At 45.4% G+C, this 15,100-nt stretch overlaps 1 protein-coding gene across 3 annotated transcripts in view; it reads left to right on the plus strand.

Moving 5' to 3' along the window:
• The first annotated feature begins 350 nt into the window (after positions 1–350).
• copb1 (COPI coat complex subunit beta 1) overlaps positions 351–15,100 on the plus strand; it is a 40,730-nt gene continuing 25,980 nt past the window's right edge. The window contains exons 1-9 of one of the 3 annotated variants that reach the window (XM_055649890.1): positions 351–463; positions 3,788–3,918; positions 5,989–6,218; positions 7,161–7,330; positions 9,775–9,889; positions 10,653–10,745; positions 12,598–12,735; positions 13,821–13,940; positions 14,949–15,056. In XM_055649890.1, coding sequence (XP_055505865.1) covers positions 3,828–3,918; positions 5,989–6,218; positions 7,161–7,330; positions 9,775–9,889; positions 10,653–10,745; positions 12,598–12,735; positions 13,821–13,940; positions 14,949–15,056 — 1,065 coding nt within the window. In that variant the 5' untranslated portion in view covers positions 351–463; positions 3,788–3,827. Of the gene's footprint in view, positions 468–3,787; positions 3,919–5,988; positions 6,219–7,160; positions 7,331–9,774; positions 9,890–10,652; positions 10,746–12,597; positions 12,736–13,820; positions 13,941–14,948; positions 15,057–15,100 lie in introns of all 3 variants that reach the window. The other 2 variants (XM_055649891.1, XM_055649892.1) reach the window with 2 other exon arrangements.

Genomic DNA, 15,100 nt, shown 5'->3' on the forward strand with positions numbered 1-15,100 from the left:
GTGGGACATAGGTGGCAGGGAGGAGTTTGTCTCCATCAGCTGCCTTAAGCTAGCATACGTCGACGGGGATAGCCCGGTGGCTGTGGCCACTCCGCGGCGTAGAGGAGCCGAAACGTTGCCTATTTCCTTCGCTCCATAGATGATGTTGCACCTGCTGAGTTTCTCCAGCACTTTTGGCTACCTAAGAGCTTACTAACCACTTTATTGCCTTTTTTAAGTGTAGAAAAGAAATTAAAAAATCTGAATAAATTAAGTCATTAATTTAACTATAGTTTCAGTCACCCCACCATAATTGGGTGAACCATTCACCAGTTTAATAAACACTGGTCGAGTGCAGCGTTGCCTGACTTGGCAGTAGTGACGTGGCCGGTAGCAACGCGTTTGGTGCGCGCGTCCCGACGGCCACCGTCCGTGTCCACGTCAGCCGGAGGTGGGCGAGCGGCTCCGGGCCGAGGGCGAGCGAGTGAGTGAGTGAGGGAGCGCCGCCGCGGAGTGAGGGAGCGCCGCCGGGGAGTGAGGGAGCGCCGCCGCTGGGGTAGAGTGAGTGAGGGAGGGAGGGAGCGCCGCCGGGGAGTGAGGGAGCGCCGCCGCGGTGGAGTGAGTGAGGGAGGGAGGGAGGGCCGGGCGCGCGGCCCCGGTCCTGGTCCTGTTGCAGCGGGCGGGCGGAGCGCGGGGCCCGGGGAGCGCGGCCTGAACCCGGCGGGGCCTGGGCCTGGGCCTCGGCTGCAGGGGGAGCCCGGGACCGGCCGGGAGAGGGTGCAGCCCAGCCCGTGTTAACCGTGTGTGTGAGGGGTTAAACTTAAAGCCCAGGCTGCAGAGTCGTAACTTTATTCAGCGCTGCTGCCCCTTGTGTGGGTTTACAAATAGAGGGAGGTTTGTGTTGTGAACCTTTCCTTTGCCCAGACAGTGCCAGGCGTTAAATAGACGAGCCCAAGCTACTGTGTTACAGATGAGGAGCAGAAGGCAGCTGACATGTACACAAGCTCGGTCTGAAGAAGGGTCTCGGCCCGAAACGTCATCTATTACTTTTCTCCACAGATGCTGCCTGATCCGCTGAGTTACTCCTGCTTTTTGTGTCTATCTGCAGACTCTGAAGCCACTACTTGTAGAGAAAAACCCGAAGTGCTGGAGGAACTCCTGCACCTATTTTCTATGTTTCTATGTAACTCAGTGGGTCAGGATCATCTGTAGTAAACATGGACAGGCCCATCCATCTCCTTCCGCGGTTGCTGCCTGAACTGCTGAGTTCCTCGAGGACTGTGTGTTTTGCTCAAGGATCCAGTTTCTCCAATTCCTTGGCCCCGTGTTATTGTGGATCCATTCTGTGCACCTTTGTTAGCACCAGCACCAGTAGTTCCGATGGGAGTGATCGACCTCTTTCACTCTACATGAACTAGAGCCAACATAACATCCGCTGCCATCTCGTAACTTGCAACATGTCCATTTAACCCATTAATCATGCACTTGCTAAACTCCATTGGGTCGTGGAACAGTGACACTTAAAGTTTAAAACTCAATTTATTTTAAAGCTAGGCAGCATTTTACCAAGTGTGGCATCAGGGCACCACTGGTAACACTGAAGCAAATGGCCATCCACTTTTTGGGCCCCGGTCCCTGTATTCCCCATCCACTAACTGTGGCCCTTGTTCCCCATCCACTAAAGGGCCTGTCCCACTTACGCATCCCTGGCTTGCAAATTACGCGACCTCGTGGTCGCTTGAGGCGTACGGGCATCGTATGGCTGCACGGGGCCGATCCCACTTAGAGGCGCGGAGGGGCATGGAGTTGTGCGGGGCCGGTCCTGACATCACGTGGGGCTCCAAAATTCTTGCAGTGAACTAAATCTTTGCAACAGCAGCAGAAGCAGGCAAACGATCGCCGAACTCAGCTTGGGGCTCACTGCCATTGCAGTCCGGATCTGCCCCCACTTCTACTCCCAGAGTGGAGCCAAGAAAATTGAAGATAGACACAAAATGCAGGAGTAACTCAGCGGGACCAGCAGCATCTCTGGAGAGAAGCAATGGGTGTCGTTTCGGGTCAAGACCCTTCTTTTCAGACTGAAAAAGAGTCTCGAAACGAAACGTCGCCCATTACTCCTCTCCAGAGATGCTGCCGGTCCCGCTGAGTTACTACAGCTTTGTGCCCATCTTGAAATGACGTCACGCGCTCCAGACGGCTGTGCGTACGCATGTAATTGCGCCCGACCTTCGCTCGACCGTCTCGGCTCAACGCGACCACGATGTCACGTAATTTGCGTGTCAAGGACACATGAGTGGGACAGGCCCTTAAAGCATTCGACAAGGTTCTGCATTGTAGGCTGTTCTGGAAGGTTAGATCGCATGGGATCCAAGGAGGGATAGCTGAATGGATAGAAAATTGGTTTCATGGAAGCAAGCGGAGGGTGATGGTGGAAGGTTGAATCTTGGACTGGAGGCCCGTATCTAGTGGTGGGCCTCAGGGTTCGTTGCTGGGCCCGTTACTGTCATCTATATCAATGATTTGGATGAGAACATACATGGCAAGATTAGCAAGTTTGCTGATGATACAAAAGTGGGTGGTTTTGCAGATAGTGAAGGTGGTTGTGAACGATTGCAGCAGGTTCTTGATTGACTGGCCAGGTGGGCTGAGGAATGTTTGATGGAAGTTAATAAAGAGAAATGTGAGGTGTTGCATTTTGGAGCATCTAACTTGGGCAGGACCTACACAGTGAATGGTAGGGCTCTGGGGAGTGTTGTAGAGCGGAAGGATCTCGGAGTGCAAGTGCATGGTTCCTTGAAGGTGTGGTCATAGGTAGATAGGGTGGTTAAAAAAGCATTTGGCACATTGACCGTCCTCTGTCAGAGTATTGAGTATAGAAGTTGGAAGGTTATGTTGCAGTTGTTTCAGACGTCGGTGAGGCCGCATTTAGAGTATTGCTTTCAGTTCTGGGCACTATGTTATAGGAAAGATGTTGTCAAGCTGGAAGGGTTACAGAGATTTTCAAGGATGTTGCCAGGATTGGAGGGTTTGGTCTATAGGGAGAGGTTGAGTAGACTGGGACTCTATTCCTTGGCGGGCAGGAGGATGAGGGGTGATCTTATAGATGTATAAAATCATGAGAATAGATTGGGTAGATACCGTCTCTTGCCCAGAGTAGGCGAATCGAGGACAAGAGGACATAGGTTTAAGGCAAATGCGAAAATATTTAATAGGAACCTGAAGGGTAACCCTTTTCACACAAAGGGTGGTAGGGTGTATGGAACAAGATGCCAGAGGAGGTAGTTGAGGCAAGGACTATCCCATTGTTTAAGAAACAGTTAGACAGGTACATGGAAAGGACAGGTTTGGAGTGCCAAATGCAGTCAGGTGGGACGAGTGTAACTGGGACATGTTGGCCGGTGTGGGCAAGTTGGGACGAAGGAAGGGCCTGTTTCCACGCTGTATCACTCTATAACTCTGTGACTAAATGGGGCCCTGGATCCCTGCATTCCCCATCCACTTAACTGGGGCCCATCCCATTCCACGCTCTCTTTAAACTCGTCTGATTTTGTACCTCTGCTCCCATGAAGCTATCTCGTCTCTGTTACCCATGACCTTCAGGGTCACTGGAAAGTTTATCATTCAACTGTGCTGCAATTAAATACAAACAGAATTATGTGATGCGCCATTATTGGAATCTGTGCGATGGATCAGAAAAACATTTGATTACTGTATTAGTAATTGATGGCCTTGACAGGTGGTACTTTTAAACAATATATATATTTTTAGAGTTGGTTCACAATCTGTCTTTTTTTTTCCACACACATAGATTAACTGCCATCTTGGGGTACCCTACAAACGCTGCCATCATGACGGCTGCTGAAAATGTCTGCTATACTCTCATAAACGTCTCCTTGGACTCTGAGCCTCCTAATGAAATCAGTCTGAAAGTAGACTTGGGTAAGTTTCTTCCCCCATTGAATAACGAAGTGTGCCGTATTTGTTAATTTGCCCATTTTATTATTATGTTAGCATTGTCTTGGATCTGTCCCACAAGGAGATAAATAAAAAGTTCCAGTGTGACTATAAATAAATCCTTTCTGTAGTTTCCTGAAAACTGGTATCTATTGGACTTTGTCTAAGTGATGCCACACCAGGGTGTTCCCTCAGCAGAAGGACATTATCACTTCAAACATTGATATACAGGTCCGGCACAGATTTTTCTGGCAGCTGGTGGTCCAGTACATCCTTTATCCCAGACAAAATTACAAGAGCGTACTTACCCCCCCCCCCCCCCCTGAAAATACGGCCCCCCCCCCCCTGACCCACCAAGGGCTCGGAACTCTGACCCCTGAATTTTTCTCGGCGCCTAGGCAGGGTGAGGCGTTTTTTTCCCCCCCCCCCCCCCCCCCCCCCTGGTCCCCCAGCCAAGGGCCCCCCCCCCCCCCCCCCCCCCCCCAAACAAAAAGATGTTGAAAGTCACAAAAGTGAAAGCCTGCAGTCTGTCACTTGTTCATTTGGTGAAGGCAGCAAGAAAATGTCAACTGAGCCACCTACCCTTTTGTGTAACTACATTATTTTGAGAATGTTGTCCTTTGAACAGTTTTATGTTTTTTATTTAATGGCTGATTTATGGTTGCCAAATGGGTTAGTTATTTTATTTTTATTTTTAAGTCTGGACAGTTGAGTTGCGGTCTTGAGTTCAAACCCCATTAGAATGCCCAGAGAATTTAAATTCAATTACATAAATCTGGAATTTGTCAAGAATGTTAGTTCAGAGCTTATTTGAGGTTGTAGCGTTCAATAACTGAATGGCTGTAGGAAAGAAGCTGTTCCTGCACCTGGATGTTACAGTTTTCGGGCTCCTGTACCTTCTTCCTGATGGCAGGGGTGAAATGAGTGCGAGGCCAGTGTGGTGTGGGTCTCTGGTGATGCTGGCTGCCTTTTTGAGGCAGCGACTCTGGCAAATCCCTTCGATGGTGGCGAGGTCAGAGCTGGTGATGGACTGGGCAGTGTTTACAACTTTTTGCAGTCTTCTTCACTCCTGGACATTCAAGTTGCCGAACCAGACCGTGATGCAACCAGTCAATATGCGCCCTACCATACTCCTGTAGAAGTTCAAGAGAAGCCTCTCTGACATACCAAATCTCCGTAATCTTCTCGGGAAGTATAGACGTTGATGTGCTTTATCAGTTTATTTATTCATGTATGTATATATTTATACAATGGTATATGGACACACTGATCTGTTCCGTAGTCATGCCTACTATGTTATGTTGTGCTGAAGCAAAGCAAGAATTTCATTGTCCTATCAGGGACAGATGACAATAAACTCTCTTGAATCTTGAATCTTTCTTTATAATTGCATCAGCATGCTGGGTCCAGAAAAGGGAATTAAGCAATTGGTAATCTATCTCATTAGCCACCATCCTCCTGGGATAGATTTCTGCCATATTTTGCCGTTTCTGGCCTTGATGTGATCTCAAACTGGTGGCTTTTAAATGCACTTTGAAAATCGTCACCACCTCATTTAAGGCAGGCAGTGAGTGTTGCCAATATCCTATAGTGCGATTAAATTCAGGCCATTGTGGATTAAGATTTTGAACAGTGAATTGTTATGATCTAGAATGTGAGAAAGAATGGAATCAGCCTTGGTTTGGAAGAACATCAAAGGATATATTGTAGGAATACAGGAAGGAGTAAGTGGATATTTCTTGTGGAAATTTCTTTGCAAGGCCTTAGCATAGACATTGTGAACTAATAGGTCAAGAATTGCATGGAGTCATACAGCACAGAAACAGGCCCTTCAGCCCAACTTGCCCATGTCTATCAAGATGTCCCTTCTACACTAGTCCCACTTGCCCACTTTTGGCTGATATATCCCTCTAAACCTTTCCAAATATGAACCAAAGCATGAACCTGTCCAAATATCTTTCAAATGTTAACGTTATATGAAATGAAACGGTATTTCCAGCTTTTTTGAATCGAACTCTCACTCTCTCTCCACCCACTTTCCCCGCCATCCTCCAGAGAAGGGAGACGTGAAGACGAAAACCGACGCATTGAAAAAAGTGATCATCATGATTCTGAATGGAGAGAAGCTCCCTGGACTACTCATGACCATTATACGGTTTGTGTTGCCGCTTCAGGATCACACCATCAAAAAGCTGCTGCTTGTCTTTTGGGAGATTGTCCCTAAAACTACAGCCGACGGCAAGTTGCTGCAGGAGATGATACTTGTGTGTGATGCTTACAGAAAGGTAAAGGAAGACTGGGGTTAGCGTTAACAATTGAATCTTAGATTTGACAATGGAGTCATAGATTTGATCTCTGCACTGTTCAAATCAGTTTTTCAGCAATATCTACAGTGCCCTCCATAATGTTTGGGACAAAATTGCGCATGTGGGGCAGGCCCTTTACAAGAGTTGTTTCTTGAGGCTACTCTGGGAGATGTTCCTTTGTAACTTCGTTGCAAAATGCTCAGAATTGTCCATTGACTAAATTTGTGATTATTTCGTGAAATCTTTCTGCTTTATTCAGACATATTTAGAAAGTTATTGTATTGAAATAAAAATTTGTGCAGAGTTGGGTGAAATAGACAGGCCTTGTGCAAATTCTGCTGAAGACTTTGCTCGCTTTTCTGCATCAAGCCAATTTACATATAACAAATGTAACATTTTCAATTTACCTGTGTAATCTGGTAACATTTTAGATCTGTTTATAAAAGTGTATTTTTAAAATGTTACTTGTGTTATTCAAGATTGGTAAGATCGTGGAGATCCAGGAATACATTTGAAATCAGTGTAGATTTTTTTTAGCCAGTATCTGCTCCACCTTAAATAAAACCAGAAAATGCCATTTAAAATTTAAAAAATTGTATGAAATGTTTGAAAACCCATACATAAATTGCCTGTCGCTTAAAACTTAAAAAAAACATGCACTTGAACACCTTTTTTTATTTAGTCGAAATGTCTGAGCAATTAATTTGAGCTGGGGGCTGGTATGGCTCTAAATGAGCATCATAGATAATTGGAAGGGCATATGGTGAATGTAGTTTGTGCTTGAATTTCTTTGACCTTTTACGTTGATTCCTCCCATCTTGGGTGACAATCGGGAGCTTTGTGGAAACTGTGAACCCCATGGGTGACAGTGTTACCTAGGGCGTAACAAATACTAATAAGCTCTTGTTTGAACTTCATCAGGACCTGCAGCACCCAAATGAGTTTATTCGAGGGTCCACTCTGCGCTTTTTATGCAAGCTGAAAGAACCAGAGCTTTTGGAGCCTCTGATGCCAGCTATTCGCGCCTGCCTGGAACATCGGCACAGTTATGTACGCAGAAACGCTGTGTTGGCCATCTACACCATATACAGGTACAATCAGCGCGTGCAGCTTGGGGAGAGGCCTTTTGGTCAAAGGTGTTTTTTCTTTGGTCGATCGTAGGTCGTTGAAGCAGAATTCTGCCCATCGAATCGACTCCATCATTCAATCATGACTGATCTACCTTTCCCCCTCAACCCCACTCTCTAGCCTTCTCCCTGTAACCTATGATACCCTTCCCAGTAAAGAACGTCAATCTCTGCTTTAAAAATACCCAATATCTTGGCCTCCACTGCCGTCTGTGGCAATGAATTCCACAGTAAACCAATTAGCCCCAATCCTCTGCTCTTGTTCCTTAACATGGCATTTGTTCTCCTTAACCATATTCCTTTCAAAAAAAAATGCATTTCCACCTCCCAGGTCGCTGTTAATTAAACAAAGGTCACTGATATTGATGCTTTGGCCACTGAAAACCATTCCCCTTTTATTATTTTTGAAACTTTTGTTAATTTCAAAATTTTGTTCTTCAGTATTCCAGAGGAAATTGACTTCATTTTAACTGGTCTATCCACACTTTTTTTTCCCACCTATTTTCATTCTCCCCTTCTCAACTGAAATATTACTCTTTCAGAATACTATATATAATAGGGTAAGCGCTGAAACAAAGACATGTTAATGTTACACTGTACTAAAATGTAACATACTAACATAATAACTTATGCTAACATCCACTATAAACCTACTGTCTCCCATGGCTATCTGGACTAAATTTCTTCCCACCCTGCTTCCTCTATGGACTCTATCCCCCTACTCCCAATTCCTCCGTCTACGCCGCAACTGCACCCTGGATGAGGTGTTCCACGCCAGGGCATCGGAGATGTCCTCATTCTCTAGGGAACGAGGGTTCCCCTCTTCGACTATAGATGAGTCTCACCAGGGACTCCTCTATATCCCGTAGCTCCACTCTCACTCCCCATGCCCCCACCCGTAACAAGGACAGAGTCCCCCTTGTCCTCATCTTCCACCCTACCAGCTGTCACATACAACAGATAATCCTCTGACATTTGCGCCACCTCCAACGGGATCCCACCACTTGCCACATCTTCCCATCTCCTCTGTCGGCTTTCTGCAGAGACCGCTCCCTCCGTAACTCTGGTCAATTCGTCCCTTCCCACCCAAACCGCCCCCTCCCCTGGTACTTTCCCTTACAATGGCAGGAAATGCTACACTTGTCGTTTTACCTCCCCCTTGACTCCATCCAAGGACCCAAGCAGTCTTTCCAGGTGCGGCAGAGGTTCACCTGCACCTCCTCCAACCTCATCTATTGCATCCGCTGCTCTAGGTCAGTTGCTCTGCATCGGTGAGACCAAGCGTAGGCTTGGCGATCGCTTCGCCCAACACAACCGCTCGGTTCACACTAACCAACCTGATCTCCCGGTGGCCCAGCACTTCAACTCCCCCTCCCATTCCGAATCTGACCTTTCTGTCCTGGGCCTTCTCCATGGCCATAGTGAGTCCCACCGCAAATTGGAGGAGCAGCAGCACCTCATATTTCGCTTGGGCAGTTTACACCCCAGCGTTATGAACATTGGCTTCTCCAATTTCAGGTAGTCCAAGCTTTTTCCATCCTCCTCCCCTTCCCAGCTCTCTCACAGCCCACTGTCTCCGCCTCTTCCTTTCTTCTTCCCGCCCCCCACCTCTACATCAGTCTGAAGAAGGGTCTCAAACCAAAACGTCACAGATTCCTTCACCCCATAGATGCTGCCTCACCAGCTGAGTTTCCCCAGCATTTTAGTTTCCCTTCGATTTTTCCTGCATCTGCAGTTCTTTCTTAAGCATAATAACTGAAGGCCTGCCCCACTTTCACGACCTAATTTACGACCTCTGCCGAGTTTGCCCGTGACTCGTACTCGCTGCATGGTCGTCAGGAGGTCGTAGGTGCTAGTCGTAGGTACTCGTGGCATCAAGTAGGTCGGGCTGTTTTTCTAGCCTGATGAAAAATGTCCATGAGTAAAAAAGTTTGTGAATTAGGTCATGAAAGTGGGACAGGCCCTTTAGTCAGATGTACGTTAGATGTTCACAGTCTGAAACCGAAATTCAATTTATTCGTAGAGGAAAGATGCACAAAAAGGAATGTTTTGCTTTGATAAGGGAACACAGGGTTTAACAAAATAACAATGACAATTTTTCATCATAGGATCAATCGCCTTGGTTTTATTTTTGCTTAGCAAGCCAAATGTTAAAGGTTAACATGAAGTGAATTGAATACATTATATTAGCCAAATATATATACATACAAGGAATTTGCCTTGGTGCTTTGCTCGCAAGTAAGAACACAATACACAGTAGACAATTAAAAATAAAACATTATAATTTTAAAATGTGAAGAATGAAATAAAATACCAGAGCAAAAGGAGGCTACAGTAACATGCATTCTTATCAGGAAAAGCCAGGTCTGTGAATTTCAATGCTGGAAATCATTTTATAATCCTTCCAGGAACTTTGAAAACCTGATTCCCGATGCTCCCGAGTTGATTCATGATTTCCTGGTGAATGAAAAAGATGCCAGTTGTAAACGGAACGCTTTCATGATGCTTATTCATGCCGATCAGGTAAAGTATTTATCTTTGACAAATTATAACAAAGCACAAGAAAGTCCCAGATGTACCCAGTGAATTTCCCAATACCCTTTTCAACTTTTCTTAAATGAGCATATTTAAGGACGTCAGACAAAAGGGAGAGAACAGGGAAACATTCACAAGTGGACACAAAGTGTTGGAATAACTCAGCAGGTTAGGCAGCCTCCCTGGAGAACATGGATAAGTGACATTTTGGGTCAGGACTCCCCTTACCTCTGAAGAAGAGTCTTGACCCGAAACGTCACCATGTATCCATGTTCTCCTCGATGTTGTCTGACCTGCTCAGTTACTCCAGCACTAGCGTCCTTCTTTGTAAACCAGCACCTGCAGATCCTTTTGAAGGAGCACAGCTCAGAATGTGAAATCTTGGTAAACATGTATTTTGTTTGGTCAGAATGTTAAGGAATTTGACGCGAAAAAGGGTCAACGGTCAAGTCGGTGAAAGGAAGATGGGGTGGGGGAAAGAGGAATGAATGGCCGACTCTTGTAATGAAGTCCCGAATTCTGACTTGGTTAATCTCCTGTAAATCTCGGGTGTAAATGATTCTGCTTTTGATCAAATGGCATCTTTTGTTGGAAAAAGTAAATAATATTGCAATAAATAAGGTTTAGATAAGAAGAAAAAAAATGCATTTAAAATATTATGTATGTGTGATTGCAGGAATGTTCTCAGATCTAGATCAGTAACTGCAGTTCTACGAATGATTTTTAACGCTCTTTTGTGATGTTTCCCCAGGACCGAGCTCTGGATTACCTGAGTACATGCATTGATCAGGTTCATACCTTTGGAGACATTCTGCAATTGGTTATAGTTGAGCTGATTTACAAGGTAAAGCGACAAAACATGAGCTTCATTGGGGTTGTAGGTTTGCACAACTGGGAACATTCTGACCAATTTATTTTTACTTGGAAATTAAGCTGGTGTTGCAAATGAATGGCTCTTGAAATAAAAGAGAGGTACAACAGCTAGTCTCTCGGAAATACTGGTAGATTTTGGGGGTGAGTGTTAAGCTGGTGGTCCTAGTCTTGCATGCTGAGTTCCACTGGCAGTTCTATGACGGTGCTGGCGTGGAATGGACAACTGACCTCTGTGGAGCTCAGCGGTGGGGCATGAGCGGGCTCAGACTTCCAAGCATTGACACAGTGGAACAGGCTCCTGGTACAGGACAAGATTTGTGAACTGACTCATTCAAGTACAAGTTTAAATTTATTTGTCAAATGCCCCATAAGATGCAGTGAAATGTAATTTACCATGCAGTGTTACAATTAACAAAGGACATAATACACAACATAATTCAACACACATCCACCACAGCATTCTTCACTGTGGTGGAAGGCAATACAGTTCAGACAGTCCTCCCTTGTTCATCCGTGGTCGGGGCCCTGACCCTCTGTAGTCGCTGCTACGGACGGCCCGATGTTCAAGCCCTCTGGTCGGAACGCCGACGTTGGGACAGGTCGAGCACACCCCGCGGCCCGGAGCTCCCAATCGGCCACCTCCTTACCGGAGACCGCGGCTTCAAGTTGTTGTAGGCCGGCGGTCGGAGCGCTTCCCCGGTGACCCCCAGCGAGGGATCGCCCGCTCCACGATGGAAGGTCCGCTCCACGCCTGCTGCCAGAAGCTCCACAGACTGAGGATCCAGGATGCTGTAGGCCGCAGGCCGGCAGTCGGAGCGCTTCTCTGGTGACCCCCGGCAAGGGGGTTCCACGATGTTAAAGTCCAAGCTGCGCCGCCGCTGAAGCTCTGGGCCCGCCTCCGGGAATGGCCGCACCAAACCAGCTATAAGACCGCGAGGAGGGGGGGCGAAGAACCGACAAGAAAGAAAGTCGCATCTCCGTCGAGGGAGCTGCCTGAAAACAGTTTCCCCCTATTTAACCCCCCCAACCACCCCCCACACAAGACATACAGAGAAACACTAAAACATACTTTTGGACATACTAAAAAAAAACTAAAAAAGTCTAACCAACAAACCCACTGCAGGCGAGGCAGCCGACTCGCAGTGTCATCGGAACCGGAAATAAATGGTGATTTATTTGTAGTCTGTCTTTGTTTTGTGTTTTAGAACCTTTTATATTTATTGAACTAATTAACTGCTATTTTTCATGATTACATGATATTTTTCCATGCATGTTGATGTGATAGTGACATTTAAGTAACAAGATAGTGACATTTAAGTAACAAATAGTGACAAGTAACGAAATGCATTTCGTTGTCTCTGTACTGTACACTGACAATGACAATTAAAATTGAATCTGAATCTGAATTTAAGAAACTTCTCGATGGGCACATGGATATGCAGGGAATGTGTGTATGAATCATGTGCAGGCAGAGGGGATGAGTAAAATCTGGCATTATATTTGGTACGGACGTTGTGGGTCCAAAGGCCTGATCTGTAATGTTTTATGTAAGTGACAAACAGGAAGCACTATTAAAAGGGACACATTGATCAAAGGACAAAGGTTTTAATCTTTCTGCCTGTCAATGTATTATGACTGGGTACAATCCGGTCCTGCAATCTCATCCAGTTATCCATGTTTTGGATCCATGAGCTACATGGGGCCTCACCATTTAGCTGCAGAACAGTGTGGGCTAGGTTACAAGCAGCATGTGGGGAACAGACTCGACTCAACAAAATATAAGCTGAATGTTCAATGCACATTTGTGTTTTTGTTGTTGTTAGGTGTGCCATGCCAATCCCACAGAGAGAGCCCGCTTTATTCGCTGCATCTACAACCTCCTCCAGTCCTCCAGCCCTGCAGTAAAGTATGAAGCCGCAGGAACTTTAGTCACGCTCTCCAGTGCTCCGACGGCCATCAAGGTACTGACTTTACGATGTATTAACTGGAAAATTATACAAGCTTGGTTATCATGGTTGCAAGTTTAGATACCCACCAAAGGTAGATAGTGAAGTCTACATTTGGAATAATTATTTTTTAAGCTCTGATAAATTAATCAAATTAATTTCAAAATAACAACTGTATTATGTAACTATTGCGGAAATGCGAAGGTGAAGAGTGCCCTTGAGCATGACAAACAAAAAGCTTTTAATTCCTAGCTGCATCTGTAAAAGGTGAACCTCATATTGTAAACCTCATATTCTCACATTTTTGGATAAAAATGTTAGAAATCAGTTTATTTTCAGTTTCCATAACAAAGTATCCAATTTAAATTAGTTTAGTCTAGAGCTACAGCATGGATACAGGTCTTTCGGCCCACCGAGTCTGCAATGACTAGCGATCCCCGCACATTAATACTGTCCTACACACACTAGGGACAATTTACATTTACACCACGCCAAAGTACGGAGACGAGGAATAACGTGGTGTAAACTTTGGCGTGGTAGACTATCTTAAAAATAGTGGAGTCAGGGGATATGGGGAGAGTACTGATTGGGCTCTTAAAAATAGTGGAGTCGGGGGATATGGGGAGAGTACTGATTGGGGATGATCAGCCATGATCACATTGAAGGGCCAAATGGCCTACTCCTGCACCTATTGGCTGTGGTCTATTGTCTATTAACCTACAAATCTGTACGTCTCTGGAGTGTGGGAGGAAACCAAAGATCTCAGAAAAACCACGTGGTCATGGGTAGAATGTACAAACTACATACAGGCAGCACCCATAGTCAGGATCGAATCCGGTTCTCTGACGCTGTAAGGCAGCAACTCTACCGTAGCTCCACCATTCCGCTCTGTTTAGGGACAAACATATTTCTGTTGGTTGGTTAGGTAACTATGCAACTTGATTGATTCTTTTTAATCTCCAACAAAACTTCCCTAGCAAGATATTTCTCTTGATTCACAGACTGGGGATTTTTTTGTCAGTGTAACACAAATATTTGCATAGTTGACATTTCTGTCTGAAAACTTTTTAAAATATAAGACGAATTTGGTTGTTTTCTAGGCTGCTGCTCAGTGCTACATTGACTTGATTATTAAGGAGAGTGACAACAATGTGAAACTGATCGTTCTTGATCGTCTAATTGAACTTCGGGAGCATCCCCCCCATGAGAGGGTGCTACAGGTAATGTATCTGGAACATGTGACTGGATGTGTGATCATTGTGCAGGAAGGAACTGCAGATGCTGGTTTACACCGAAGATAGACCAAATGCTGCAGTAACTCAGCGCGATAGGCAGCATCTCTAGAGAGAAGGAATGGGTGACCTTTCGGGTTGAAACCCTTCTTCAGACTCTAGGAAGGGACTGCAGATGTTGGTTTAATCCAAAGACTGCAGATGTCTCGACCAGAAACGTCACCCATTTCTTCTCTTTACTCTGAAGATCTGTTTGAAGAAGGGTCTCCAGAATAAACCAGTGCATTGATGCACTTAGTGTAATGAAGTTGTCTCTGATCACCCATTTCTTCTCTAAAGCACCATAGATGCATGCATGGAAACGGGTCCTTCAGCCCAATATCCATGCTGCGTGATCTTATTGCCTGCTTGTTCAATTTTATTCTACCAAGTGAAGTGAGCATGATCCAGAATAAACCAGTGCATTGATGCACTTAGTGTAATGACGTTGTCTCTGATAACACATTAGTGAAAACGTATCAGTCCCAAGACCATGATTGGTTTTAAAGCACCTGAAGGGTGTCCTGTGGTAATAGTCATACAGCATGGAAACGGGTCCTTCAGCCCAACTCATCCATGCCCATGCAGACCAAGATGCACCATCTATAAACTCATCGCACCCGCCTGCATTTGTTCAATTTCCCTCCAAAGGTTTCCTATCCATGTACCTGTCCAAATATCTTTCAAATATTCTTATAGTACCTGCCGCAACTACCTCCTCTGGTAGCACATTCTGAGTGGAAAAAGTTGCCCCTCAGGTTCCTATTAAATATTCCGCTCTCACCGTAAACGTATGTCCTCTGGTGTTGTGGGAAATGAAAGTTATGAAATGCATTATTTGAACACCTAGAAAACTTGGTTTTCCTTTTTTATTTTGATTTTCATATGGAAATTTTGAGATGGGGATAAAGTCATTTCTTTCCCCTCGTTAATTAAGTTTAATAATGCCCTTCTCAGGACTTGGTGATGGATGTGCTGCGAGTTCTAACCACGACTGATTTGGAGGTTCGCAAGAAAACGCTACACTTGGCACTGGATCTCGTTTCGTCACGGAATGTTGAAGAGGTAGGACCTTTGAGCTTTCAGGCCATTTGTCTGATCACCAACCT

Source organism: Leucoraja erinacea, chromosome 18 (genome assembly GCF_028641065.1).
Source record: "Leucoraja erinacea ecotype New England chromosome 18, Leri_hhj_1, whole genome shotgun sequence".
NCBI lineage: Eukaryota > Metazoa > Chordata > Chondrichthyes > Rajiformes > Rajidae > Leucoraja > Leucoraja erinaceus.